Here is a 27,427-nt window from a genome sequence, read left to right as displayed (position 1 = left end):
TCAGGCAACAGTCATTTATTTATTGACTTAAACAAGCAAATGGTATCCTCAGACATAACGGCCACCACTTGAGCAACACAAATCAATGCTACCGAAGAACAGGGAACATCTTTTCTCTCACCCCTCCCATCCCAGAAGTAACTAGAAATACCAGGGCCCCTAGAGAAAAGAGAAGGAGAAAAATTATAAAAGGCGCTTAGAATGAGCTGCAGAGTTGAAACATGGCCACTAAAAAAAAAGGAAAAATCATTAACTAATCCACCATATCACCAGAATCACCTCAAAAATAACTTCCGTTGTTCCATTTCTACCAGGTACCAAACATATAGCGCTGTTTAACAGCGATTTCAATGTATTAACAACTGTCCTCAGCTGAAGCAGAACAGCAATTACTATTTATATTAAATTTGAGGCTGCAGATAGAAAGGTTTCCACAGAATACGATGCAAGTCTTCTCTAGTTAATGAAAAAGGAGTGGGGGAAAAGCAAAGCTACTTTAACAGTTATCGTACGTCTCTATCAATCAAGCAATTCATTCTGTATTGATAGCTCATTAGAGACACAAGATCCCGACAGAGCACAACTCTACTCACCCCATGATAGTATATCTGAAGAATGTATCTGTAAGTCCCTTAAGTTGCAGGCCACTGAAAATCCCAGCCTACTACTCCTGTGTGGGCATTTTTTCATCAGATCTCAGCAAAAAAGCAAACAGACTGCATGCAAATCATTTAGTCTTCCTCATAACAGTTGAAAACAGGAGTAAGGCATTCCTCAGATTTAGAGAAAACATTAGGAGGCTGTAGTTTCGCAGGCAAGGAGACCTTTTATTTTAATCCATTAAAAGAACCCAAAATAGTCAGCAGGTGGCCACATCTATCCATGTTTCATTAAAATCACATAAACCCTAAGTACAAAAGCACCACTGATTATTGCTCTAGAAAAACTGCATGAAAAATTCAAATACGCACAGTAAAAACATCACCATATGCACAAGACTTAATTTCTTAAAGCAAGTGTATGGAATGCCGATCCAATTTTACACATACCTTGCAATATTAAGTTGATATTTATATTACTTGGCAACAATGGGAATTTCTAAAAGCACTGTTATGAGAAGGGAAATGTTCATATACAGTTTAATATGTCAACTATCATAGTCCTAAAAAAATTAGCATTTACAAAATACTTGATAAAAATATCTTTTAAAAGTTGTCCGAGAGGTACATAAAATCAACCCAAAATTTTCATGATATTTCATTCATTCTTGTCACCTACAGATTCAGTTTTCTGAGCCTGTGGAGAAGAAAAAAAGAAATTAATTACTATAGTAAATTGCCTTTACACACCTAAATACCCAAACTACCCTTACTCCTTCAAGTTCTTATTTGCAACAGCTCAGTTTCAAACCTACCTCCATATTACATTCAAGCACAAACAGAACAGGTACATTCACACATTCTTGTCCAGTTATTGGTCCCAGCTTTTCAAAAGCAATACAAGCCTTACCTGTCGGCTTCCATTGTTCATACTGAAAAGCACCACACTACTATCTGTTTCTATTCACTGCACACATGCTGAATGCTCTACCGTACCCTTAACTTTCACTGTTTCAATCTGCCCTTTTACTGACAGTGTGCTGGGTGGGGCACCTCTGGATGTTGAAACACTAACAGTTGAGCGAGAGATGCGAATCTGCAATAACATTATGGGCAATAAAAAGAAACATTATGAACATGCTATCAATGTCTGAAAGGTCGAATAATTCAAAAACACTGATTCAATCAGCAGGAGGTATGTGTGGGAAGTACCTCTTCAGCTTTATTTTCACCATTTTCAGATGGTGTAGTACCTTCCTTTGCAGCTTCTTGCTTTTCATCCTTCTTCCCTTTAGCACCTTTGTTGGCCTTTGTTCCAGGTTCCTTCTGACAGAAGATGAAAAACATGGGCAGAGACACGGTATGAGTAGCCAGCACCCTACATCTTTATCAAAAAACTTTCACATGAACTAAAAAGCAAATCTTGGTAAGCTGCATGTGCTGGACTGGAACAGAAAACCAGCTAGAGACTAGCTGGAAAAGGTACATGGAGACTCTCAAAATTTCTAGAAAATGCTGATGTCTGTTTCTTTATTGTTTCTGCTAATTCACAAGGATACAAAACCCCCTCAAACTATTTTGGCAGAGCTGAGCTGTATATACAGGGGTATATACAAGATATCTGTAGGCACAAATCCAATTACAGTATATTGAAAGCCTATTCAGCCAAGCACAAACAACACACTGTTTGTGTAACAGCACTACATTTTCGATTAACATGAAATATTAAATTAGATTTAAAAAATTAAGCATTTTTGTTGGCTGTCCTTTTGTTAGTTCGATAACACCTGCGATGTTCATTCCATGTCAATGAAAGAACCAACCAACACACTAGGGAGGCAAACACAGATAAAATTCCATCTGCAGCAATACAAAGCGGAGAATTTATCAAAAGGAACTATTCTAACAGCTACAGTTTCGTTTGGAGATTTGCTCTTAAACAAACAATTTGTGTGTTGAAGTCTACTTTTTCTTTAATCCCTGCTCTATGTACATATTTATATTTGTGATCTAAGGCTAGTAGAGACATAGGTTAAGGATTTTAAGTGTAATGGGATAAAAATTTAAATGGTATTTAATTAAATATTTTACGTTAGTGTCTAAAGTAGTTCTGATGATAAACACTGTGGAGATGTTCCATGTGATCATTTGCTCTATATTCTCCATGCAAAATGGCAATAGTAGCTGTGAACAGGGTTAAGGTCAGTCTCCCTTCATTAACTACCCTTCCCCAGCGATCCCCACGCAGGAGTGGGGCAGTGAGGAGGCAGTGCCAGTAATCCTAGTTCCAGGGCAGCCTGAATTACTGCTTTCACCCTTCAGCTTCAATGTTACACAGCAGTGGTGGTGCTTAACTGAGAAGCTTATTGGTGGTGTGAGTATAGTCATAACTCTTCACCTAGGAAAGAACAAGCTAAGGGCTTGACTCAGTAAATCCATCATTTGCAAGTTTTTAACACTAAAAATTATCTCAAATCTGTGCCATCTTCTGTTGTTTACTAGCAGGTAGAGAGTACACACTTGCTGTTTTCTGTTTAGGAAACCAAGATTAATATACTCCTGAAAATGTGATCCAGTTAGACTTTGTAAAAAAGCAGATTACTGTATTAAAAAGTTACTTAGAATAATGTCATAAAGGATTTGAGTCGCCTGAAATGAGCTTCAAGTGTCTCTCACGCAGCTTAGACTGATTCCATAACACTGAATTAATTTCATAACATGTATGTGAAGCTATAGAAGCTACCATATTCCCTTTTCTATTAATACTCTTTCTAAGAGGGGAGCAGGACGGACTCAGCAAGACTTTATTGGTAATTTCATTTGATAAATCATAAAGTGTTCAAAGTCATAGAGTTTTACTTTCACATACGGACTTTGTGTCCTGATACTTGCCCAACTGAGATACCAATAAAAGGACTTGAAAAAATGTGTGAGGAGTGCTAGACTCGGTTTCCAGCATGTTTTTTTTTCACTAAAGCAATTGCTCTTATTTAACATTCCCCTTGGGCACAAATAAATCTACAGTTTCTGAAGTACATGATTTATATGCAGAAATCCTGAAAAGGTATTTCAGACACTAATAAGATTTTAATTTGACTGTAACTGGCCTAGAAAACTCAAACCATTCAAATTAAATATATTTAATTTCACCTTTAATTATAATTGTGCATTCTCAGCAACAGCCAGGCTTCAAGAACAGATAAGAGTTTCTCACTGTGAAATGAAGTACTGTCCCTCTAGACAAGGAAACAGGATGGCACAGGGTAATCTCAAATCCTATTGTAGAAATTGCTAAGTCTCAGGTAGAGCTTACTCAACCAAACCTGTACATTTCAGGAAAGGTGTAGGAAAGGTAAAGATTCTTCTTAAACTAGGAATTCACCATAAACTAACATGGTCTGCATATCAAACAGGCAAGACATTTTGTTTGGGCCAGTAATGAGGCCAGGAAGGGGTGGAACAGAAAGAAAAGAATGATCTAATTTGTTTTTTTTTCCGGGGTGGGGAGGGGGGGGCGGGCAGGGAGCTGGGGAAGGGCAGGGGAGCCGAAGCCTCGCAAAAACGCTGTGAACCGAACTGTTTGCAATGCAAAGGAGTATACTTGCTTACTATTGGCTACAATGATGGCAACTAAAAAGAAGAGTACTTACCTTCGTGGTTTTCCTTGGTTTGGGTTCAGGTTTTGGTGGAGCAGGTTTCTATAAAACATTTTTAGTTGCACAATGCGTTAGATATGTTACCAGAAGCCAGCCAGCCGCCTCCACACCCCAGCTCCCCCCACCCCACACCTTCCCTTACTTCCTGCTCGTTAGTACGCATCTAGAAGAAGACTGAAAAACCTTAATGCACAAATGCACCTCATCACTGTGTACACACATTTTCATTAGCTCACCCATCTGGGAGTCAAAGCAATTTGGGGGTCATTATAAGAGTAGAATGTGGAGATTAGTAGTTACTATTTAAAAAAAAAAATCAGATATGTTCTAGCAGAGAAGAGGAACTAAAACTAAATATTAGTAGTGGCATCAAATGAAGTCCTTGAAGGACAGCTCTTTCTCCTTCCAAGGGAAGCAGCTGCATTTCCACAACTAACATCAGCCTGCAAAATGGTACAAAGTCAATCCTGCATGTAACAGACAGTGTTGCACTGAGGTGGGGAAAATACATCTTTTACCACAACAACCTGAAACCCAAAACCAAGAAAACACAGATAAACTTCAGCCCTAGAGTTCTTTAATACCCCTCAGCTAGAGTAGAAGTTGAATCAAGCAAAACATAACAAACCTGTTTGGTCTGAGAAACCATATGTGCCTAGAAAAGTACATACCAAGAGGTGTTATACATACTTACAGCTGACAATCTTGCTGATCGTCTTGTGGGCTACAGAAGAAGAAAAAACAGAGAAGACATTTTTATAGGCTTACAGCAAGCAGTATCCAAAGCAACATAGTATCAGTCATTTCATGGTGACAGCATAAAATATGTCTCTACCGATGTCTGTCTCTACTGCTAAACACAATTCATGTCTTCCTCATTTTGGATGATCAAAATTTTGAAGGGGCAAAGTGATGTGAAAATTAGTAATGAAAATTGTTCATAAATTATAACGTCTAAATCTCCACATGGTTAAACACTTTTTTTTTCTGCCCCTATTTTATAAGTACTTCCGAGTCCCTTGCTGCTCTATGAAAGGTTCACAAATACAGCAAGCCTGACTACCTGTGCACAGGATGCTGAACCTTTCTCACAAATACTTAGAATGATGTTTCTATAATCTAGCAGATGCTACTTGTAATAGTGGGTAAAAATACCATCTGATTAACAGCAGAATAAACTTAACATCCTTCCCTAGAGGATATCAGAGTGTTAAAATTTCAAAACATGAAACTAAGTCCTTCCACTTCCTCAGTTCCCCATACACTCAATCCAAGAGTCCAGGTGTACACAGGCAGCTGCAGGACGAGAGGGAGAAATTATTTCTTCTATTTGAACACAATTCTCAAAAGGAAAGAAGAAAGTCAGATATTCTGCTTTCCTCCACTTTTCTTTATCATTTCAAACAGACATTCCTTATTTCACTCTGTTTTTGTCACAAATTTATTACTGAAGATGAGTTAAGTCTTAGAAATAGTTGTAAGCTCATTAGTTTGTTCAGAATATTTTTGTATTCATTAAAACAGAGGAACCCGTGATGCAGTTACACAGCATGGTTATCAGAGTTAAAGTCATAAACCGGAATCACACTTTTAGCCAAAATAAAGGGACAGCTGAACTGCAACAAATATCCAATGTAACACAGCTTAAAAAGTGAATCAAAATATCTTCTTAATTACATAGTAAGCATTTAAGTTGAGCAGAAAAAGCACAGCTCCACACATCTTCCAACAGGAAAAAGCTGTTGTTAATATCTGAAGAATGTAGTCATTTGTATTCACTGGAGCCATTTAAATATTCTTAGTGGAAAGCAGTAGTGAATAGTTCAGACCTGCATCCAGCAAAATGGAAGTCTTGTCAAAAAACACCTAAAGATACTTTCAGCTATCAAATATTTATGCATCATTAACAACAAAAAAAAGTAAACCTCCCTCTTCTTGGCAATTTAGAATATCAACTGCTTGTTTAGCAGCTTAGCACTGTTTTACAACAGGTTAAAATAAAGCATTTCGCTTGGTCAGGTAATCAAAGAACTCCTAGCTCAAGGCAGCTTCTTTTGCAAACTATTTTCTTAACTGATGATTTCTATCTCTCTGCATTTGGGCACTGGAATGTTTTGTTAGGATCTACTTTTTAAAGGATAATACGTTGTTTTAGATGGATTATAATTCTCTCACATATTCCCCAACTGTTCCTGTTCCATAACTGGTTTCATGGAAGACTTGTACTGCCATAAGAAAGTCAGCATAAACCCTCAGTTCCTTAAAAATGCCTGACAGTTAAGTCATTTTAATTCTCATTCAGAGTCCGTATGTCTTTTGTGTTATCTGATTTTAAGGAAGGAACTGCAGTCAAGTCAGCAAAGGTCAGAATTTAATGTGCTTTTGGAACCCTTGTCCCCCCACAAACAGCTGTACAGAAGCCAGCAGCTTGCCCAATGCTCTATTTGACACTGGCCCACTAGCAAAAACCCACAGAAAGAGTATGACACGGAGCAGACACAGAACACCACTTTGCACTTTCCTACTGCACCAGCTTCTGGAAATCTACAGTTGCAAACTTTCCAACCTGGATATTATATCCATGTCATGTGTTTAATAGTCCCCCAGGGTCATTTTCTCCATAAATTTGTCTAATAACCTAGTGAACCCATTTACACTTTCAGTTTCTCTAACATCCTGTGGCAATGAGTTCCATAATAGGATTATGCACTGTGTGGAAAAGAAAAAGCAAAACCTTCCCCCTCTGTTGTCTTCCCTTTAAACTTCTTGCCTCTTACTTTCACTAGATTAGGTTTTTTTTCGGGTTACATGAGTAATAAGTCCCTAACTGCCTTTCTCTGTGCTACTGATGATTTCATCACACCTCTGTTACAAAAAAGTGAGGTGAAAGAAAAAGAAAGACACACAAAGAAAAAAAGCTTTTTTTTTTTTAAAAGCTGCTCTGCATCCTCTCTTTGTCCCGCTTAGGGGACAAACTTGTACTTGGTATCCTTTTCATTCTGTCATGGCCTTTTTAAGGAAGAGTCAGAACTTCATTTAGTAGTCCCATATCTGCGAGCACATCACTGATACTTCACACTCTGTCTTCTAGTATTTTTTCCTATATTCTAGTTACCTTTTGTTTAGAAGAACTGATATTTTCTAGTAACTATTCACTGTGATTTCACAATCTCTCCCCTGATTAACAGCTTATCTGGTGACCATCACTGTCTTCCCCTCCCCCCGTGTATTAATTTGCATTTCTCCATACTGAATTTCTATTGATATTTTATCACTTAGTTATCAGTGACACAACAGCCTTCTCAGTCTCTCTCACTTCTGACTACCCTGATAATTTTTTGTAAACTTCAGCAAACTGTCATTTCTACAGCACCTCTTCTCCAAGATCATTAATGAACACATTCAGCAACACAAGCCCAAACACAAATCCTTCCAGTGCTCCACTGATAATTCTCCTCCATTATGAAAATTAACTACTACTTCCCTACTCTCTTCTTATATCTTCATCTGTTACAAATTCTTAAGAAGACCTTCCCTTTAATCCATGCTAACTTAGTTTCTTTAAGAACCTGCTTGGGGAGCTTTATCAAAGCGTTCTTTACATGCAAGTAAACTCTATCAGTTGGCATGCTATCATTTCATTCTTGTACCTGTGACTTCTACAAAGAACTTAACTGCCTGAAATATGACTTCTCGTTGCAAAATCCGCGTCAACTCCCCCATTTTACATTTGTCTACATATACTTTTTCTTTTTTTAATTAGTTTTGCAAGTTAAACTCACAGGCTTTTTTTCCAGAATCTCTTATCTAAAGTCCTGGGAGCATTTCATCACCTTCAGTCACCCTGGTACTGAGGCCAATGCAAGCAGTATATTACACACTGCACTTAACAGTTTGGCAATTGCTGGTGAATACTGTCTAATTCTCACTCACACTCAATTAAGAATGTCCTCCAGACTCTACACCCACGAGATAAGGCTCCACTGTGACAACATCCCTAAGAATTCTCCATAGCAGGAGTTTCATTACTGTTTTTCAGCTTCGCATTTGCTATGCTGGAGGCTTTGTTCCTTTCCTCGTTGTTTTCCATCAATACAAAAAATACTTTTCAAAAACAATAAATTTCCCTTATTTTGCTATTAAGACATTGCTTTTTTTGGAGGGGGGAGTTGGGGCTTTTGAAAACTAATGTGCATTTCTGCAAGCCTCTAGCATGGAGTACCACAAAACCTCTCTGCCACCTGAAACCATTAAACTTTTAGCTGCTCCTTTTAATAGGCTCTAATTTTTAATAAAATTCCCTTTCTTCATATCAAATCTTATCATAGCGGAGTTTATTTTCACTTACATTTCTGCAAGGATGATGAATCTGAATATATTACGGTCATAATTACAGAATAGTTCCCTGACAACTGCCTTTTTAACTAGCTCCTACATACTACTGAGGACCAAATAAAGAGCTGATTATCCTTTTATTGGTCCTTTGATTTGTTCCTGCAGGAAGCAAGCATTTATATTTTTAACTTTTTTTGTCTTTGTAATGCCATCCTGTGCCTTTTACCAAATATCTGAAAGGTAAGTGAAATCTCCATCAACACTATTTCTGTCCTCAGAGCCTCTCTGGTCTCCTTTAACATCTCATTGCCACTTTTATTATTGTGGTCAGATGATACCTGGCACAATTTCTACACTATATACTTCCCATTTACACATGGTTTGGCAATCCATAAAGGATTCTCCCGTACTTATTGATTCAATTAATCTAGAGAAATATTAAAGACGTGACAGAAAGTCATTCTACCACTAATGCAACATAGCTCTCAACCCTGTATAATTTGTCCCAACAAGTTTCTGAGTTACATCACTGTCCTCATTTAAAGCCAGATAGTCCAAGTTGCCCAGATTTAAATTTGCAGCTTTTGTATTTTGGCTTGACTGCCTGTTTTCATAGACGTGAATTTACCAGGGCTTTATTTCTCAAGACTCTGTTTACCTTTTCAGCTGCTAACTTTTATGGCTTCTGTGCTAGCCCTCGCTCTCCACACCGATAGGGAGGTCTGACTTCACCCTATGCTCTCGAGAACTTGTTGGTCTCCCCACAGATGTTTAGTTTAAACTAATTCAGAAGATCTCCTCAGTGTGGTCCACACAGGTCTCTTTTGGTTCAGACCGAAGCCACCCTTCCTAGATAAATTCTACCTATTCCAAGAGCTCCCACAGTTTCTAATATAATCCTACAACTATTTTCCTCATTCACACACTAAGACCTATAGGTGTATCTACTGAGACTACCTTTATTTGTTGGGCTGTTGGTAGTATCAACAGCCACTATTATCTCACCTTGACTGAAGACTACTCTAAGAGCTCTCATATTTCACAGTCAGCAGGCGCTCTCTAGAGAGAGCCTGTGTATTTCTGTAAGCTTTTTGGTCTTTTCTTCTTTAATCTACCAATCAGGTCTCAAACTTTTTAGGGGAAGGAGCTTTCACTTTTCTGGCTCTTGAAGAAATGATATTTAAACTTGGATAGAGAAAAACACTAATTCGGAGCAAAGGAGATTATATTTTTACTATGATTTAGTCAGTCTTTTCATAGAAACAGAAACTAATTTTTCTTCTTCTAGGAAATTCCACAGGAAGATACTAAGGGATCAAAATCTATTCCTCTCAGACCTCCTTTTTACTCTACCTGATTCTTTCAGGAGCTTACTGTAAGCATTACTATTGTTTGAAATATTCTGTCATTTCCACTTTCCGGCATCTTTTTCTGCCGGACTGAGCAACAACCAACTTCCCAATTCAGAAAGCGTAAAATTTCATTAGACCATTTTTCTTGTTCAAATATGCTCAAAGATTTACAAGAAGAGCAATTAATTGTTAACTCATTTGAATATTCGCCTATTCTTTTCAAGGCCCTGATTTAATTTTGTCTGCCACAATAGATGACAACCTAAGAAAACGAATCCTCCTAATTCTCTACCTGTTTTTTAAATTCACATTAAGGGCTGTGACAAACAAACTAGCAAACTTTACTGTAGAGGTCAAGGTATCACCAGCAGTCTCATTGCCTTCTCTGACAAAAAGTTACTGTGCCCTTAAAACAAATTCAGACAAAGAAAACACACAAATGTGTCAGCTGCTCCAGTTTAGAGCCTGGTATCTTAATTCAAGACACCCTTCCATCAGTCACTTAAGCTAAGAATAGTTTTGAAGTAGACTGGCTGAGGTGTGTGCATTAACCCTCTTGTGCCAACCCACTAGAGACAGAGCAACAGTTCCAGGCAGTAGCATCCTACACTGTTGCCACAAGATCCATCAGAGCTTGTCTATCAAAGCCCTAAGTGTTTCTGAAATTTATTTTGTGTACTAATAAGCTGTATGGATCCTCAGTGCATCAAAAACAAATTATGCCAGATAAGCTACCAATGTTGTTTACTGTCATTATTCCCACTGAAAACACCTCACCAGAAGTGCCAGAGCAACGCGTAGTCTTCGGATATGCAAGACTGCAGATCTCCAGTTAAATAATTACATGCCAAAATAAATTAGAAATAAAAATAAAAAAAAATACTTGCCTCTTGTTTAGTTACTTTTGCTGCATCCTTGCCTTCAGCACCCTCTGGAGACTGAAAGAAAATATTAAGTCAGTGTCTTCATTACAGATGTAAAAGCATCCAGGCAACAGCAAAACAAAGATTATGTTGAAGGTTCTTCTTTCTATACATTGCAGCAACTAAAACAGGCCTGGCAAATTTACGTTAGTATTTACAAGACACATTGTACCAAAGCCATTCTAGATTTTCCAAGCAAGAACACAAGGACCGATCAACACCAGGTACATACATACCGTATCAGACAGCATCCCTCAGTGGTCCCTCTAGCCAATTAACTAAGCTCCACTGGGAGCTCCATCTAATCTGCAGTTGGTAGCACAACAGTATGAACTGGAAATCTGAGGTTTGCTCTACCAGGACTTTTGAAATCCCTGAGAAATTTAACGTGTTTCTTCCCAAACATGAACTTAACGAATAATGAGATGTGATGAGATGAACCAAAAAAGCACAGCATTGCTGAAATGAGTGATTTCTTTACCTCATTTACTCCTTTTGTGCCTCAGGCTCACTCAGCTGGAAGCTTTAACAGTATCTTTCTCTCCTCTCATCTCCTCCATCAGAACAGCAAAAATCAGTAAAATACCAAGACATTGACAGGAAAGCTAGGGACAAACATGTTTCTTCACAAGAACAAAATATCAACCTGATCATTCTAATGCTCTTCTTCCAGAGGTACCAGAGAAATGTTAGTTAAACCACAGGAGAGGGGGAGGAAAAAAAAAAAGCCTCTGTCTTGTTTACAAGTCAAGATGTATTATTTCACATTTTGCAAATGACTGGGTTTCCACCTAGGAGCAAGCGATTCATGGAAAAACAGGGAGCAGCAGCAGTTAGAGAACTACAAGAACAGCATGTATTTCAAAAAGGCATTTAACAGGCAGCAGAGAAGGCAATTTGGTTGCTGTTTTGTTTTTCAACCAGTAAAGAAGCAGGCTAGTTATCTTTTCCTTTGTCTTTCCATTTCAGTCCCAACCCAAACCTCCCCCCAGATTTTGACACAGAATGTCTTCGAGTTACACAGTTACAGTTTGGGGCAGAGAAAGAGACGGGCTCATTTGCAGCAGTTGAGCACTGCCTTCTCCGGGCACTGGGCTCTAACATACTCCTAGGAAGACACTCTTCAACCCCCCACCAGAGAATAAAACGTGGCTTTGTTATTGTGCGCTCTCCTGACAGAAAGGAAGCATGCCACAGAAGCAGCCGGTTTAAAAAAAAAAAAAAAAAGCCGAGGAGGGATCATCGAAGTAGCTAGAGAACAGCAGGAAGTTAAGCAGCACTGCGCAGCGTCGGGCAACTCAGAATAGCAACAGAGTCAGGCATCCAAAATGGAGCCTGACTCTTCCCCAGGCTACTGCCGCCTCACCAGCCGCCAGCAGGGTCGCTTCAGCTTTGCATTCCTAAAAGCCTCTCCGTTTGGTTACTAAAGAGTTGCTACAGCTTGACAGCATGATGCTGAGAGCATCAAAAACCATAAGGAAAACAAAACCAAGCAGTTCCATGATTACTGTCAGTAGCAAAGTCTTGGTTTCTACAACTTCCCTCTTCGGCTCTGGATACAAGCTCTGGGTATAGCTTTTCTGTAGTCCATGAATTTATAACATCTGTTTATCCTAAATGCATTTTCTCCAGTCTAACAAACTTGTACTGCACCCTTTCCCTGAGAGTTAACTCAAATACCATCCTTCCTGTCCCGGGCACCTATTTTTATACGGAAGTTTTCTCAGATTTTCTCATCTTTCCTCATAGTAGCCAAGAGGCTCAAGATTTACAGGGACAGTGACAGAAAGACGGTATGATTCATTTCCTTGAGAAGCCAGGCTAAAAAACTCACCGTAAACTAAATGAAGCTGCCTGACACTCCACAATCGGGGCTGTTTTACTCTGCTACACTTTTAGGAACCACAGAGCTTTGAAACACGTCTAAATCATCACAAGATGGCATCGATACATGCCAATAGCCTTGCAGTAATTGCCCAGGAGCAAACTCTCACCCTGCAGTACTGCACAGTTAACGCACAGTAATTTACCCCATTTTCTTTAGCACTAATAAAAGATAAGTCTCCTACACTTCTGATAGACAGGGCAGTCTGGTTTTAGATGACAGTATTATTGCTCGACAGCAGATTTTAGAAACTGCTCATGAACCTAACCACAGGGGGGGAAAATTATATTAAAATACTCTTAAGGCAACCACAACCACTGTATATACTACTATGATATATTACACAACATACTTCAATTAAGTTAGCTAATTAGCCCAGCATTCCCTCTCAAGTTAGAAAATCCAACAGCAATTCTGAAGGCCACCTAACTTTCTCCACGGAGGGACACGCACAGCCATCATCTCAGAGGTGTGAATAAGCAGCAAGGGGTTCCGACACGCTCTCATTTCCATTGCAGACCTGCTCCCTCCTCTCTGCAATCACTACCAGTCCAGGCACTGGGAGGCTGCGCTCATCCTCCCAGGGCCTTGGCTTCCCAGCACGCTGGCAGAGCCGTGTGGGAGGCCATGTCATGAATAAGGTAATTGATCCAGCTGAAAAACAGCCTGCTGCTTACACAAATTTATAAATATTATAAATACATATACAAATTATAAATATATAGTCTTCCCTGCTCCAGCAGAATTATTTTACTGCAGAGCTGCACAAACAATTGAGCCAGTACAACACAAGAATGAAGTGGCACAGAGCAGTTGCAAGCAGTCACGCCAAAAAAAAATACATATGTCCGACATGGCTATAGTGTATTTGTTACAAGAGGAACATAAACTTATTTTCCCCTCCGTGAGTCCCGCTTAGGCATTCCAGTGAGTCCCAGCTGATGTGGATCTTCATGCTAGTTTTTCCAGTACATAGGGACCAGAGAGATTTGTACACGAATGGATGTGAGCCAAGCATAGTTCCCAAAGAACTTGGCATGCCACACGCAGTGACTGTCTGCACTAGTATCTGAAAGTCCCACCAAAACCTTGAAGTCCTTGTCCCTAACTCTTCCACAGGAATCCATCCCCCATCTTTTGTCCTGGTGACAAACTACTGAAGGAACTGTGGTCTCAAAGCAACCAAACATACTAAGTAACCCATCCCCTTGGCACGTTTTTGCACATGACGTAATGCTATGGCTCACCATATTTCACATGACGCCCCAGTCACATTAAAATGCACCCTGAATACTGTGCCTTACATCGTAAACTAGTCAGGAGCGGGTCTGTCCACACTGCAAGTTTTGTGCAGCAAAACCAAAGACAATGTGAGCACTGAATCACTTGACAAGGGCAGTACTTCAACCTTGGTAATTCTTCAGCTGTACTCCATCACATGCCTGTATTATACTCATAAAGAAGTCCCTATAGGCCTGCTGTGCCTGATACTGTATGGATGCCTAAAAAGACAAGACAGATAAAATAAAAAGGCAAATAAGGACACAGATAACAGTGATTTTTATTTTTTCCAATTACAGAGATACACAGAAGGAAAGAAGCTGACTGGCTAACTCTAAATATGCTTTTGGCATTTAAACTAATAGCAAGCTTTCAGTTTAGATGACCACACATTGTGTCATACCTCAATTAGCACTACGTATTGGCAACAGGATTGTAAATTAAGCCGTAGCTAAGCTTTGTAAGATCTGTCTGAGCTGCATAACTTTTATACCACAAGATTAACCTGGAAGGTTCTATGCAAGATTACCTGTGTCTACCAGCAATCAGATTATATTTTTTTTATTTGCTTTTTCCCCACCCATTTTTTAAGGACAACCTAGAAAATTGTTTTGAGAGGATTGTAAAAAACAAAGCAATGTTAATAGATGATAGAGAGCATCAAAAAAAATAATCAAAAGAATATTAAAATTGAGCTTGTTTGTATACGCAGCTCTTGCATTTCACCAACTGTGAAGTACACGTAAGAACCAGTGTTACCACACACCAGTATAATACTCCGGCACCTGCAATGCCAAAACCATTACTGCTGAAAACAGAAAACTAGATAATTGTTTTAAGGAAAAAAATTAACAGAACATACAGGCAATTTTCCTTTTTTTATTGTTCTTATGGTTGGGTTACCTGATAGAGATGCACCACAAAAGAAACAAAAAGCTTCAATTTTTCTAATCAAACCCCTGCAACACAATCAGGATGTAAGGAGAGCACAGTGACACAAAGTAGTGAAGTTATTGATGTCTGTTTGAAAGATCCAAAGGTACATGTTTGAACTTGCAGTGACCAGCTTCTGGGTAAGTATTTTGTTTGTACTTAAATTAATGGATTGTACTATTATAAAGGAGCACAGTAAAAAGCGTGAGGAATAAGAGTACAAGTACGTGAGAAGTAACAGTACAGAAAATTGCTTATAAAATGGAATAGAGCGTTCATTCTCTGAAGGATCTTATTACTAGCCAAAACTCAACACCTTTACTCTGATGGGACAAAAATTAGTCCTTTCATACCCAAGTAAAAAAAAAAAATAAATAAAAACGATATGCCAATTTCATATCACGTTAAGAAGTTAGAAAGGCAGAAAGCCTTAACTGTCCTAGCACTTGAGTATTCTCTATAGCATTTCCTCTCTATAGCACTTCCTCCCTTCATTGCAAGCTGTTTTGTTCAGCCGCATCTCAATACGCTGCCTGCAATGGGATTTGCCTGCAGATGCTTTCCTGGCTCCCTGTTCTAGCTGCAATTTCCATGATGTAATGCTTTGGTCATGCCTCCAACAACTTTTTTCACCAACCAAAATACAAGAAAAGCTTCCAACAAAACTACACCACAAGAAGAGAAGACGTATCAAGTCCTAAGCCTTATTCAGGGTTCACTGCACTATTTTCCTAAATTTTTTCTTCCACTCTTTTCCCTGTAAGTAGAACTCTGCATTAGACTAAATCTAATTCAATGAATTGTTTCCCCATACATGCTAGATCTTCTAATTACTTGTCTTCAGAGTAGCTCTGAATCTTGTGCTAGTTCATAAATGTAATTAAAATGCTGTTTATTTCTTGTTTTAGATTAATGAAGAGTACATGTCAACTAATTTAACATGAACCAACTTCAGCAACAACCTTCTAACCATTGTTTCCTCATTTAGCTCCTCCAGCATCTTATCGTTAACCTTTGTTTACAGCTAGGTCTTTGATGTTTTCAGCGGATAGAACAGTGCTCACTGCCAAGCCAGTGTGCATGAACTCTGCAAGTAAAATTAATTCTCCCTAATAAATGCTTTAAGAAATCAGGCATTCTTCCTACTACACTCTTTCATTTGCTTTTTCTATGAAGAGCCTGACCCTGGAAAAGGGGGAAAAAAAAGCGCCACTAATTCAAAAAACAAGTATCTCTGCCAAGTATCTCACTACGAGTAAAATACAGAACAAACTTGGTTAGTGGTTGGATTTTTTAAATACTTATCCAAAATGATACCTGTCTTGCTCTATTCTGAAAAATCCGAGGGGTTCTTTTTGTGTATACTGTGTGTATATATATATGTACATATATTCTTCACTTAAAAAAAACCAACCACCCAACAACAAAAAACCTGCTTAAATATTTATTAAGTATATAATATTCTAATCTTTTCTGTTTAGAAGTATTACAATAAAACGTTATACAATATGTCATGTATAGAATTTAAATCCCTCCATCTTACGTCTATTAAAAGCAGAACATTTAATCTTCAAATTCTTTGGGGAAGAATGTCAAGATCATAAAGAAGACAAAGGTTTAAATATAAAGAAGACCATTAATATCCCCTGGTATTAATAAGCAATTAGGGAAAAAAAACATCAGGGAAAATGTTTCCTGATCAAAGTCTCCATTCTTGCTTAGAGATTCATGCCAAACATATTTAACCATAGACTGGTTAACATGCATTGCATTTTCAAAGAATATATGAGAAAATAAGAATAAAAAATCTGCAGGTTCAGAAAATGCATTTTATTAAATTCCTTAATTCTTAACAGGTAACTTTATGTGAGCTTTATGCTCATCGAGACAAGACAGAAGAGACAGGCACCAAGTTAGGCCTGGGGTACTTCTAGATATCCAAAACCAGCCAGAACAAATGCCTTTCCAAGAAAGTAAAATCCTTCATTGTAGATTGAGGTTTTGCTATTTCCACTGAAAAGAGGTCAAAGATTGACCAATATAATTTAAAACACATTTAAATTTGATGGGATATTCAATAAATCTCACAACTGGTTTGTTTTTTATTTTTCCTTCCAACATTGCCCTCTCTGCAGTCGGTTTTTTGAATATGACATCTTCTACCTACAGCAGAGTGAAGAAGTAAGAGCAGTTTCTAGAGGCTCCGATTTAAAAAAAAAAAATGCATTGTAATTTAAAATTAGACAGACAGTTCCTTTTTCAGACAGTGAAGTAATCAGCTGCATTTTGAAAAATACAGATCAGCCATGAGAGCAGTGAGCACAGTGCATTTGAAATTATTCTGTTTCCCCTGAACAGCCAACATGAGAATTCAGCTAGGTAGTAAGTAAATTCCTGTCTCAGTATTTGCTTAACCATTTTTGTGCCACCATAAAATAAAAAGGCAGATTCGAAGAACATGATGGATGAAATTCAATCCCTAATAATATTATTTCTCTGACCTTTCAAATCTGATGCCAGTCCTGCAAGTGAAATGAAGCTGATGGACTCACTGAAGTCTACATACAGAGCCAGAGTTTTCAAAACCTTGATGATCAGGTTCCAAAAATCTGTATCTAAATAAAACTGATCAGACCTGCAAAGCAAAACTAGCACAAAGTACCTCTGAAAAAAATATGAAAAAAAAAAAATCTACTTAATGATAGAGATTAAATTTAGACAACTACTTTCAATAACAACTGATTTCTGAAAATAGCCACCTCTGGAAAAGAAAAGTACTGAAAAAAGGTGTGTAATTCCTCCCTTCCCAGAGGACATAATTGTGATAGAATCACAACAACCTTTTTTATTGTTGTTTCAACTAACTGGTGCCACAGAACAACAAAACTCTGAGACGATGATAGCAGGACCACAAGTAAAAGGTAGGTACCAAAGGCACAACTGGTACAATGCCTTAGATACAACAACGTCTTACATCCTGGTAATAATTCCAGCTGGAGTTAACAGGAGTATTGCCGTGCTACAACAGCCAGGATGGAGAGCTTCACTGACAACCTAAATGCAGTTTCAAGAGAAGAAAAAAGTAAAATGTCTACAAAAGGGTGCAGGTGGGATAAGGAAGAAAGGATGTAGCAGAGATAAATAGAGCACCAATATTGATTGGTATTGATAAATACAAATAGAGCACCAATACCTCTCCTCGAGTCTGCTTGAGAGGAACAACACACCACACAGGTAAAAATGTCATTAGACAGTTGATTTCCAACTATGGAATCTATAGTCTGCTACTACTAACTCAGGTAGCATTAGGACAATGGAGAAAGCTAGGTGGGAAGAGCAAATGTACCCAACTGTCCCAAGAAAGCCAGTGTTGATGGGAACATATACAATATTTTTTTTTTCTTGTGCAGAGACATCCCAACATTCTTAGGGAATACTGCATTTTATAGTTGCAGCTTTCACTGTTACCAAGTACACCCACTCTTTACTACGGGAACGCAGGGGCTGTATCTCCAAGTTACAGGAGTAATTTATTGAAAATTGGTAATTTCCAAAGATACCAAGGGAAAAAAAAAACACAAAACAAAACAAAAAATCAAGCCCAATGCCTCCCCCTGCAATGGTGCAAGGACACAATTTGACCACTGAGTTGTTTTGATTATTCTAATGAATTAAAGAATGTTCCTCTATGCAACTCTATGTTAAGGACAATCAAAGAAAAGCTGGCTAAGGCTGCCATCTGATTAATGCCTGGCTGCTGCTAAGAAGGGTTCTGCCCTTCCCCACCTAATGATTCCTGCCAACAAGACAGCTTAACTCATTGTGCCAAGGTATGGGAAACTAAATCAGCAGACAAGTCTGGCCAAAAACTACCTCAAACACATATGACATCCCACAGGTTAAATCAGAGTAAGGATAGCAATGCGTATCCGTAATTGCTTCTTTTGGCCTGTACCCACCAGCTTGAAATATCTCTTGAACTACAGTCCAAACTGTAGAGTCCCACACTGACAATTTTGCTGACAGTAGAAGTGGTATAAGAGCATCTTTCTTCTGCGTGCAGCCAGTTGCTCATTCCCAGCCATACTCCCTTCTAACAGCTTACCACACATTCATTGACTGATCTGATAGCCTGCTATGATAGCATGACTGGATGGATGAGCAGAGGGCGGTAGATGTGGTCTACCTTGACTTAAGCAAGGCGTTTGACACAGTCTCCCACAGCATCCTCATAGGGAAGCTTAGGAAGAGTGGGCTTGATGAATGGACAGTAAGGTGGATAGATAACTGGTTGAAAGACAGAGCTCAGAGGGTTGTGATTAGGGGCACAGAGTCTAGTTGGGGGTCAGTGACGAGTGGTGTTCCCCAGGGGTCAGTACTGGGTCCAGTCCTCTTCAATATATTCATCAATGACCTGGATGAGGGGATAGAGTGCACCTTCAGCAAGTTTGCTGATGACACAAGGCTGGGGGGGGTGGCTGACACACCGGAAGGCTGTGCTGCCATACAGAGAGACCTGGACAGGTTGGAGATTTGGGCAGAGAGGAACCTTATGAAATTCAACAAGGGCAAGTGTAGGGTGCTGCACCTGGGGTGCTGCACCTGGGGAGGAATAACCCCAGGCACCAGTACAGGTTGGGGGCTGACCTGCTGGAGAGCAGCTCAGCTGAAAGAGACCCAGGAGTCCTGGGGGACAACGGGATGACCATGAGCCAGCAACGTGCCCTCGTGGCCAAGAAGGCCAATGGCATCCTGGGGTGCATCAAGACGAGTGTGGCCAGCAGATGGAGAGATGTCATCCTCCCCCCTCTACTCTGCCTTGGTGAGGCCACACCTGGAGTACTGTGTCCAGTTCTGGGCTCCCCAGATCAAGAAGGACAGGGAGCTGCTGGAGAGGGTGCAGCAGAAAGCTACCAAGATGATTAGGGGACTGGAACACCTCTCTTATGAAGAAAGGCTGAGGGATTTGGATCTCTTCAGTCTGGAAAAAAGACGACTGAGGGGGGACCTTATCAACACTTATAAATACTTAAAGGGTGGGTGTCAGGAGGATGGGGCCAGGCTCTTTTCAGTGGTGCCTGGCAACAGGACAAGAGGTAACGGGCACAAACTTGAACATAGGAAGTTCCACCTAAACATGAGAAGGAACTTTACTTTGAGGGTGGCAGAGCACTGGAACAGGCTGCCCAGAGAGGCGGTGGTCTCCTTCTCTGAAGACATTCAAAACCCGCCTGGACGTGTTCCTGTACAACCTGCTCTAAGGTGACCCTGCTCTGGCAGGGGGTTCGACTAGATGATCTCCAGAGGTTCCTTCCAACCCTATGGTTCTATGACTCTATGATTGTATCACAGTGCAACATCTCTAAAATCGATTAGCAAAATGATACAGGATTAAAAAAAAATAAATATCAAAAGCACTTTCAAATTTGTTAAATAAACAAGCATTAAGAGGATTATGACCTGAAATGTAAGTCCAGCACCTGAAAGCGCCTTTTTTGGCTACTGGACCATGAGGTAAATCACTGTGCTAGCTTACTGCACTTCAAGAAAAGAAAACAGACGATGATCCTACGAAGTGATGATTTCCAAAAGAAATCTCTGGATCTGGCTTGCTTACACTCTACACAAAAGACAACATTACAATTATGTCAAGAAAAATACAATTTCATACAATTTCTCTGAAACAACAAGGACACACCTTGGAATGTAACAGGCCTATAGGTGGCTACTGCTGGGGTAACACAGCAGCAGAGAAAGTGAAGTTTTTCAAGTATGACAGAAGAAAAACAGCCTTAAACTACACAGCATGTATCTGCTATATTCCATTTACACACAGAACTTTTTTATTTTTCAGACTTCACAATACTGATACTCTGGAATACAAAATAATACTCCCGCTGTTCGCATGTTGCGCATGTTGGCATGTATATAAAAAGATTATCTGCACCTGGTTAGTTTTGAACTCAGAGGTGATGAATTACAAAGTAGACTGCACTACCGGCTACACCTCATCAGATATTATGCTTTAATGCGCCCAAGAAGCATTAAGAATGATTTTTAATTAACAATTCCGAGCAAACTTAAGAATTTTTAGGTTGCCCATTCATTAAGTCCAACTGTATTTCACTGGTGTAAGGAGAAAATTTATATGCGTTGCTATCAATTGCTGATAAATGGGTCAGATTTTTACAGACCTGTATAAAACTATTAGAAACATTTTAGACCTATAAATCCTTGGTCAATGAGCTTTTACTCTCCATAACTCCGAAAACAGTCATAGCTAAAATTACATAACTAGCTCCTTCTAAGCTATTTTAAAGTGTATCTTTAATACAAAATGCGGATATTTGTTGCATGTATTTAATAGCCCAGTAAACATAATTTATTGCAACATGGCACAGCAGCATTACTCAAGCACGTTTTTTTCTTCAGTGCCACTCAACACTGCTACACTGTAGTATATCTAAGTATACCATACGCAGACAAAAATTTGTAATCTTTTCTGCTTAATTTTTCTATGAAAGATGTAGATCCTTTGAGTTAGTCCAGTCAACAGGTACTTGGAGTAGGCCAAGTAAGCAGTTTACAATTGCTTTAAACACAACAAGGTTTAAAATTCTCAATAGTTACAAATTTAGAACAAATGGTACAATTTCTAAAATTGTTAAGTGACAAAACATCCTTTTCCCTTGTATTAGAAGACTCCTTCAACCTTTTAAGATGCTCCGGCACCTCTATTCTGTTTGCCTTGGTTGAATGTTAAGTGCATCTCTGCATAGCAATTGTTTTACCTGTCCCTGCAAAGGATGACGAAGGTAGAAGCCCATCTGGGGACTCTGCTGGCATGTTAGGTATGAGTTTGTCAAAGTCAGGGGTACTCAGTGAGAATGTCGTCTTCTGCTGTTGCCTAGCCTGTTTTCCAGTAGTGACTGATGGTCTAGGATTGATCTAATGGGAAAAGCGGAAAGAGAAACTACCTTCTCAGAGCTCTGACTTCTGCTCTTAGTCCTCATGTAGCACAGGGAGAAAGGAGGAAGCAGTCAGCAAGAAACATGGGGAGTTCAAGCAAAAGTCTGGAGAGAGAAGTCTGACAGAATGGGAGCGGGAGAGGGGCAGCAGCCAAGACATCTGTATCTTGTACTGACCCCCTTTTCCCTCCTAATCTATAATCACCTCCAGAGCATGAAATAAAATACAGAACCTCCCCCATTTCTGCATCCCACTGGTAACAGAGCATGTCCTGTTAGTTCTGTTCTGAGATAAACTGAAGACTGCCTCTGCTACAGACCAAGAGCTTCCAACTCCAGTGATGAAACAAGTTGTGGGCAAGGTCCAAGTCCCCACAACACCACTGCAGCTTCTTTCATGCCAAGTAGCTTCAAAATGAAGATAACAGTAGCAGAATAAACACAATGTTACACCGATGCTGGCATGTTGAATTGACATGGACCAATACACAGCTGGAGTATCAAAACATGGAAAGGGACATGAAGCAGAGCTGAACAGCACTTGAGTGTACTTCATCCTGCTGCACTATGAACACAAATTCACCTGCTATTCCTTGCACAAGATATACACCTGTCGTGGTTTAAACCCAGCCAGCAGCAAGGACCACGCAGCTGCTCGCTCGCTGCCCCCAGTTTGGATGGGGGAGAGAATTGGAAGAGTAAAAGTGAGAAAAAACTCGTGGGTTGAGATAAAGACAGTTTAATAGGTAAAGCAAAAGCCATGCAAGCAAAGCAAAGCAAAACAAGGAATTAATTCCCTACTTCCCATCAGCAGGCAGGTGTTCAGCCATCTCCAGAAAAGCAGGGCTCCATCACATTTAACAGTCACTTGGGAAGACAAACGCCATCACTCCGAACGTCCCCCCTTCCTCCTTCTTCCCTCAGCTTTATATACTGAGCATGACATCATACGGTACGGAACTGCCCTTTGGTCAGTCAGGGTCAGCTGTCCTGTCTGTGCCCCCTCCCAGCTTCTGGCGCACCCCCAGCCTACTCACTGGTGGGGTGGCGTGAGGAGCAGAAAAGGCCTTGACTGCCTCACAACAACCAAACCCATTAACACGCTATCACACTATTCCCAAATCCAAAACACAGCACTATACCAGCTGCTCGTAAAAAAGTTAACTCCATCCCTGCTGAAACCATGACACCACCTCATTCCAGGGACCAAAGAGCAACAGCGGGATCATTCAGAGACACAGCAAAAAGAGCTGTCATCTTACAGGACCCTCAGCTTCATTAGTTAGTTGGTGTTTGATCCCATGCAAGTTGCTCCAACAGCGTTTTAGAGAACCAGTTACTACTGCAAGTTCCTCAGCAGTTTCTATGTACACACCAAGAAGCAAGAAGAAAAATTTGGAGAAGTAACAACAAATGCACCACCCAGAGTGCAGGAGGTGCTTATTAGGAGGAATAAAAAATCAGGAGAGACATCTTAACATGAGAATCCAAGAGGAAGGGACCATTCCAACAACTTGGCTATTCACTTCTGTGCCCCATTTCCCTATCAGTGGATGAGGAACAATATTTCTCTTAGAATACTCATGACATTTCAGAAATGCAAACTCTAACACACAGAAGGATTTCACAAAAAGAACTGAGTTTATGTCCAGACAAAAAAAAGGGTAAGTAGAATTTAACAGCTCTAGGTTAGTACATGTAAGAATGTGCATTTAACCCCAAAGATTAGAAAGACTGATTTGCTACCTGGTTGGCAAAACAACTAGCAAGGTAAGAGTCCCACAAAAAACTAGCAAGTGATCATGTAACTAAATTTGCTACAATAGGACAGCCCTGGAATATGGCACCTTCTAACTTCCACTAAAAAAGCAGTATCCCAAGCAAAATATTCAGCAGGTTTGTTTTTCTGTAGTAAACATAACCAACTAGTCTCTCTGACTTTAAAGAAAGTGAATTTGCATAATGGAACAGGAACCTGATGCAGATGTTCCCTATTACATTTTCACAGCATTGACTTATACTGCAGAAACTAACGTGCCTGACTACAAGCAGGCAGCAAATAGTCTACTGAAGTGGCCGATTAGATCACAATAATTTTTATTTGCTCTGAAACAGCAACAGTCAAAGATGTTACATTAAAAAAAAAAAAGACTTAAGAAGAAGTAGTTGCATCTAGTCCTCACATCTGGTTCAACTTGCAAGGGTTTTCATAACAGCATGTGAGGTGCAGATTGCGTTGCACAGAATCAGATTAAAGAATGAGTTGGGTCATTTTGGAGTGCAACTCCAACTAACTGACAGGTTCCCCACTCAATAAGGGACAAGTCACCACTTGGCCTATTAATACCCCTCAGAGATGGTGCACATTCTACATAAAGGTGCAAGTATTGTTCATCTTGATGACGACCACATTAAAGCTTACGTCTGTACGCGTATGTATGTGGGTGTATGTAACCATACCACAATTATTCTTGTCATCAGGTGCAGGACGCTTCTTCATCCTTCTATGGCTACCAATGAGACGTTTTTACTGGGGCTATTTCAAGGTCAAGGAGTTTTTCAGTATGACCCAAGAGCTAATTCCAGCAAGACAAGCGACAAAACAAAACACCCCAATCCATTTCAAGGCGTTTGTTGCTATCAATACCACAACAAGCATTCTGGTTTATCCCACACTAGCATGCCATTCTTCTTGTGAAAGGCCATGTTCACACCACAACATGTTATTAAAACAGACAAAGGGTACAGAAATCTGACAGGAGGAGTCCAGAGTTCAACCTCTTTTTGTTTTAGCACAGTATTTAACACCACCTCAATACCCATGAATTTTTTCCTTTTCCCTGTGACCCTCAAGGAATGAGAAATGATATCCCAATACCTCAGGCCACAGCCCTCAAGAGAAGGGGAGACAACCTCCATTTTTTTGTTCACAACACTCATAATGAACATAAGGCCAGGGACTCGGCAACTGATCTCAGTTTACATAAGAGATGAAAAAAATCAGAGGCAAAAACAAACAGTTAATTTAGGTAAGCAAGACATACACAAAAACAAGTACTGCTGGATTCATGCCCTTTCTGCGATATTATTTATTTACCTATCCCCATAACTGTGAAACTTTCTCATTTTGACCTTTGATGTTTATTTCCTTATAAAACTTTCAGTGTTAACCTTTTTACAAACTAGAAGTTTTAACATAAGAGTTGACTATAAGCTGCACATGATGGTTCTGTCTCCCTGTGAAAGCTAAGCGGTACAATTATTCAGCTACTCTTGTATCACTAACTTCTCACTCTGTGGATGTTATTCTGGAATAAAATTGACTATTGTAGAATACTTATGTCAACTCCACTTTTCTCAAAAGCGAAGTCATTAATCACGTACTTTTCCTAAACCACTGTTTTCCAAACCCCAGACTTTATAAATAATCTTAAAATTTAAATGTTTACCCATACAACGGTAAGTAAATTAATATTTACTGTGCCATTAAAATTCATCTCCATTGCTCTGATCCCAAATGTAATGCTTTTAGGACTTTTTTTATAATCTTCCAGAAAGAAGACACGTTCTCGTGGACTTAGAACTCAAAGATAGTTTCCCTTAAGAAACACTTCACAACAGACTACAAAAACCTACATGAGTGACACTAACTCTACCCCCTCTTAGGAAGGGCAGCCTGAAACATTATCCGTAGTGTAAGAACACAGAAGGACAACGGAAGCGGGGTAGAAGTTTGCAAGGTTTCTGAAGTCGTGGAGAGTCCTATGGGCACAGGCTAATTTTCAACTTTTTCCTGATGACAAGCGACGGCGCTAAAAGAGCAAAAGCATGTGAGGCCTACGCCAGGGTGCAATGACAGAAGCACAAGAGGAAAAACCACCCCAACATTGACTAACTTCAAGCCCAGTTCTCCCAATAAAAGCAGTCAACCCCATGGTTGCAACCATTTTCAGAACTGGAAGCGGGTTCTGAACTGCGAATTAAGTAATTTGGTAGCATAGCTGTCAATTTTACATTTTGATAGCTCCCATAAAGAATAAGGAAAGGACAAGAGCTACCTGGAAGTCATCATCTACCTGTAAATTTATTAAATCCGATTTGAGCCCCAGCCCACATACAGTGTATTAGGAGGTCACAGGTGACATTTGGGAAATCCCCCCAAAAACACAAATTGCTTTGCCTTGGTTGACCTAGTTAAAGGACTGCAGCTATTATTTTTTTGCCATAGCGTGTATCAGCGTCAAGCCTCCCGTTCCACTCGATCAGCGGCAAGTTCTCGACGAGGGTCTCCACAGCATGGCTCCCCCCCCCACCACGGCCGCCCACCGCCGGGGCCCGGGCGGCCGCCTCCTCCGCCCCGGACCCCCGGGCCGCTGAAGGGCCGCCTAAGTTTCTCCCCCTTCTGGAACGCCGTCTCACAACCGGTCCCCCTCACGGAGAGAAAAAGATGGAGGGCGGCTGGGGAGGTGGCGGGAGGCCGTCAGCGGCCCCTCAGCCCCGCCATGGCTGCCCCGGCCCAGCGGGGGGCGGCGGGGGCCGGGCGCTCTCCCTCAGGAGGCACCGCCCGGCCCCGCCCCGGCGGCCGCCCCCCGCCCCCGGGGGCGCTGCCCGGATGGGCGCCGGAGTTGGTACATACGGGTCTGCCGCGGGAGGCGAGGAGAAGGGTGTAGTTTGTTTTAAACATGGCTTGCGTCTCTCCCCCCCGCCTTCCACCTCGCAGCCATCACCCGGTCGCGGCGGGAGGTGGCGGCGGGATCCGGCTCCCCGCCACTCCCAGGGTGGGAGCTGCCCCCTCCCCGCGGTTCCCCCCCCACAACCTCCGCGGCGGCGGCGCCGGAGTTTGCAAGCAGGAAACTCCTCCCGCCGGGGGCCAGGGGCGAAGCCGCAGCTGCTGCAGCGCTTCTCCCCGGCGGCGGAGGGAGGAGGAGGAGGAGAAGGAGGAGGGAGGGGGGGGGACGGGGGAGGGGGGGGGGACGGAGTTGTGACAGCGACTTCACCCCCCACCCCGGGGACGGGGGCGACACTGCCCCGCCCGGCGCCAAGAAAGTAAACAGGGGGCGGCGGGGCGGGGAGGGGCGGAGGGGGGCTTGCAACAGGCAGCAAAATACCCGGGCGCGGGAGCAATCCGCGGGCTCCGGAAGGCAACGGCGGCAGGAGAGCAGCAGCCGCCCCCGGCTCCTAATCGCCCACCGGCTGGGCCCCCCTCGCACGGGTAGGCGGCAGGACCCGCCGCGCAGCCCGGGGCGCCTCACCTTTCTCTTCGGCATAATGTCCCTGCTCCGGGGCCGCCAAAGTACAGCGACGAAAGAAGCTCCGGCACAAGCGCGGATCCGCCCGGCGGTGGTGGCGGCAGCGGCGGCGGCGACACCGGCGTGGCTGGTGCCCGCAGCTCTGCCCGCGCCCGGTGCCCGCCGCGCCGCCCCGCCGCCCCCGGCGCCCCGGCAGCCCCCAGCGCCAGCGCCCGCCTCGCCGACGGGGCGGGCAGAGCGGGGGCA

At 41.2% G+C, this 27,427-nt stretch overlaps 1 protein-coding gene across 6 annotated transcripts; it reads right to left on the bottom strand.

Moving 5' to 3' along the window:
* On the bottom strand, positions 1-27,427 carry HMGN3 (high mobility group nucleosomal binding domain 3). 6 transcript variants are annotated; one of them, XR_010070423.1, is made up of 7 exons: positions 26,569-26,685; positions 10,830-10,880; positions 4,950-4,979; positions 4,250-4,297; positions 1,812-1,925; positions 594-1,296; positions 1-159 (listed from the first exon to the last, which is right to left on the bottom strand). XR_010070423.1 is itself a non-coding variant. In XM_063330129.1 (6 exons), the coding sequence occupies exons 1-6, from the start codon at positions 26,614-26,616 to the stop codon at positions 1,258-1,260; spliced, it is 327 nt and encodes a 108-aa protein (XP_063186199.1). In that variant the 5' UTR covers positions 26,617-26,703; the 3' UTR covers positions 1-1,257. The 6 variants fall into 6 exon arrangements, 5 of the variants coding, with proteins under 5 accessions (XP_063186199.1, XP_063186198.1, XP_063186197.1 ...); XM_063330129.1 differs by having other exon boundaries at positions 1-1,296; positions 1,812-1,922; positions 26,569-26,703; XM_063330128.1 differs by having other exon boundaries at positions 1-1,296.

This window comes from Chroicocephalus ridibundus, chromosome 3 (genome assembly GCF_963924245.1).
Source record: "Chroicocephalus ridibundus chromosome 3, bChrRid1.1, whole genome shotgun sequence".
NCBI lineage: Eukaryota > Metazoa > Chordata > Aves > Charadriiformes > Laridae > Chroicocephalus > Chroicocephalus ridibundus.
This window is presented reverse-complemented; position numbering and strand designations above follow the sequence as displayed.

Coding starts and splice junctions, on each gene's coding strand:
- HMGN3 (XM_063330124.1), bottom strand. CDS start 26,616: ATGTTTAAAACAAACTACACCCTTCTCCTCGCCTCCCGCGGCAGACCC. Junction 1,926..4,249: donor AACCAAGGAAAACCACGAAG/GTAAGTACTCTT, acceptor ATCTTCTGTCAG/AAGGAACCTGGAACAAAGGC. Junction 1,696..1,811: donor GTGAAAATAAAGCTGAAGAG/GTACTTCCCACA, acceptor ATGTTATTGCAG/ATTCGCATCTCTCGCTCAAC.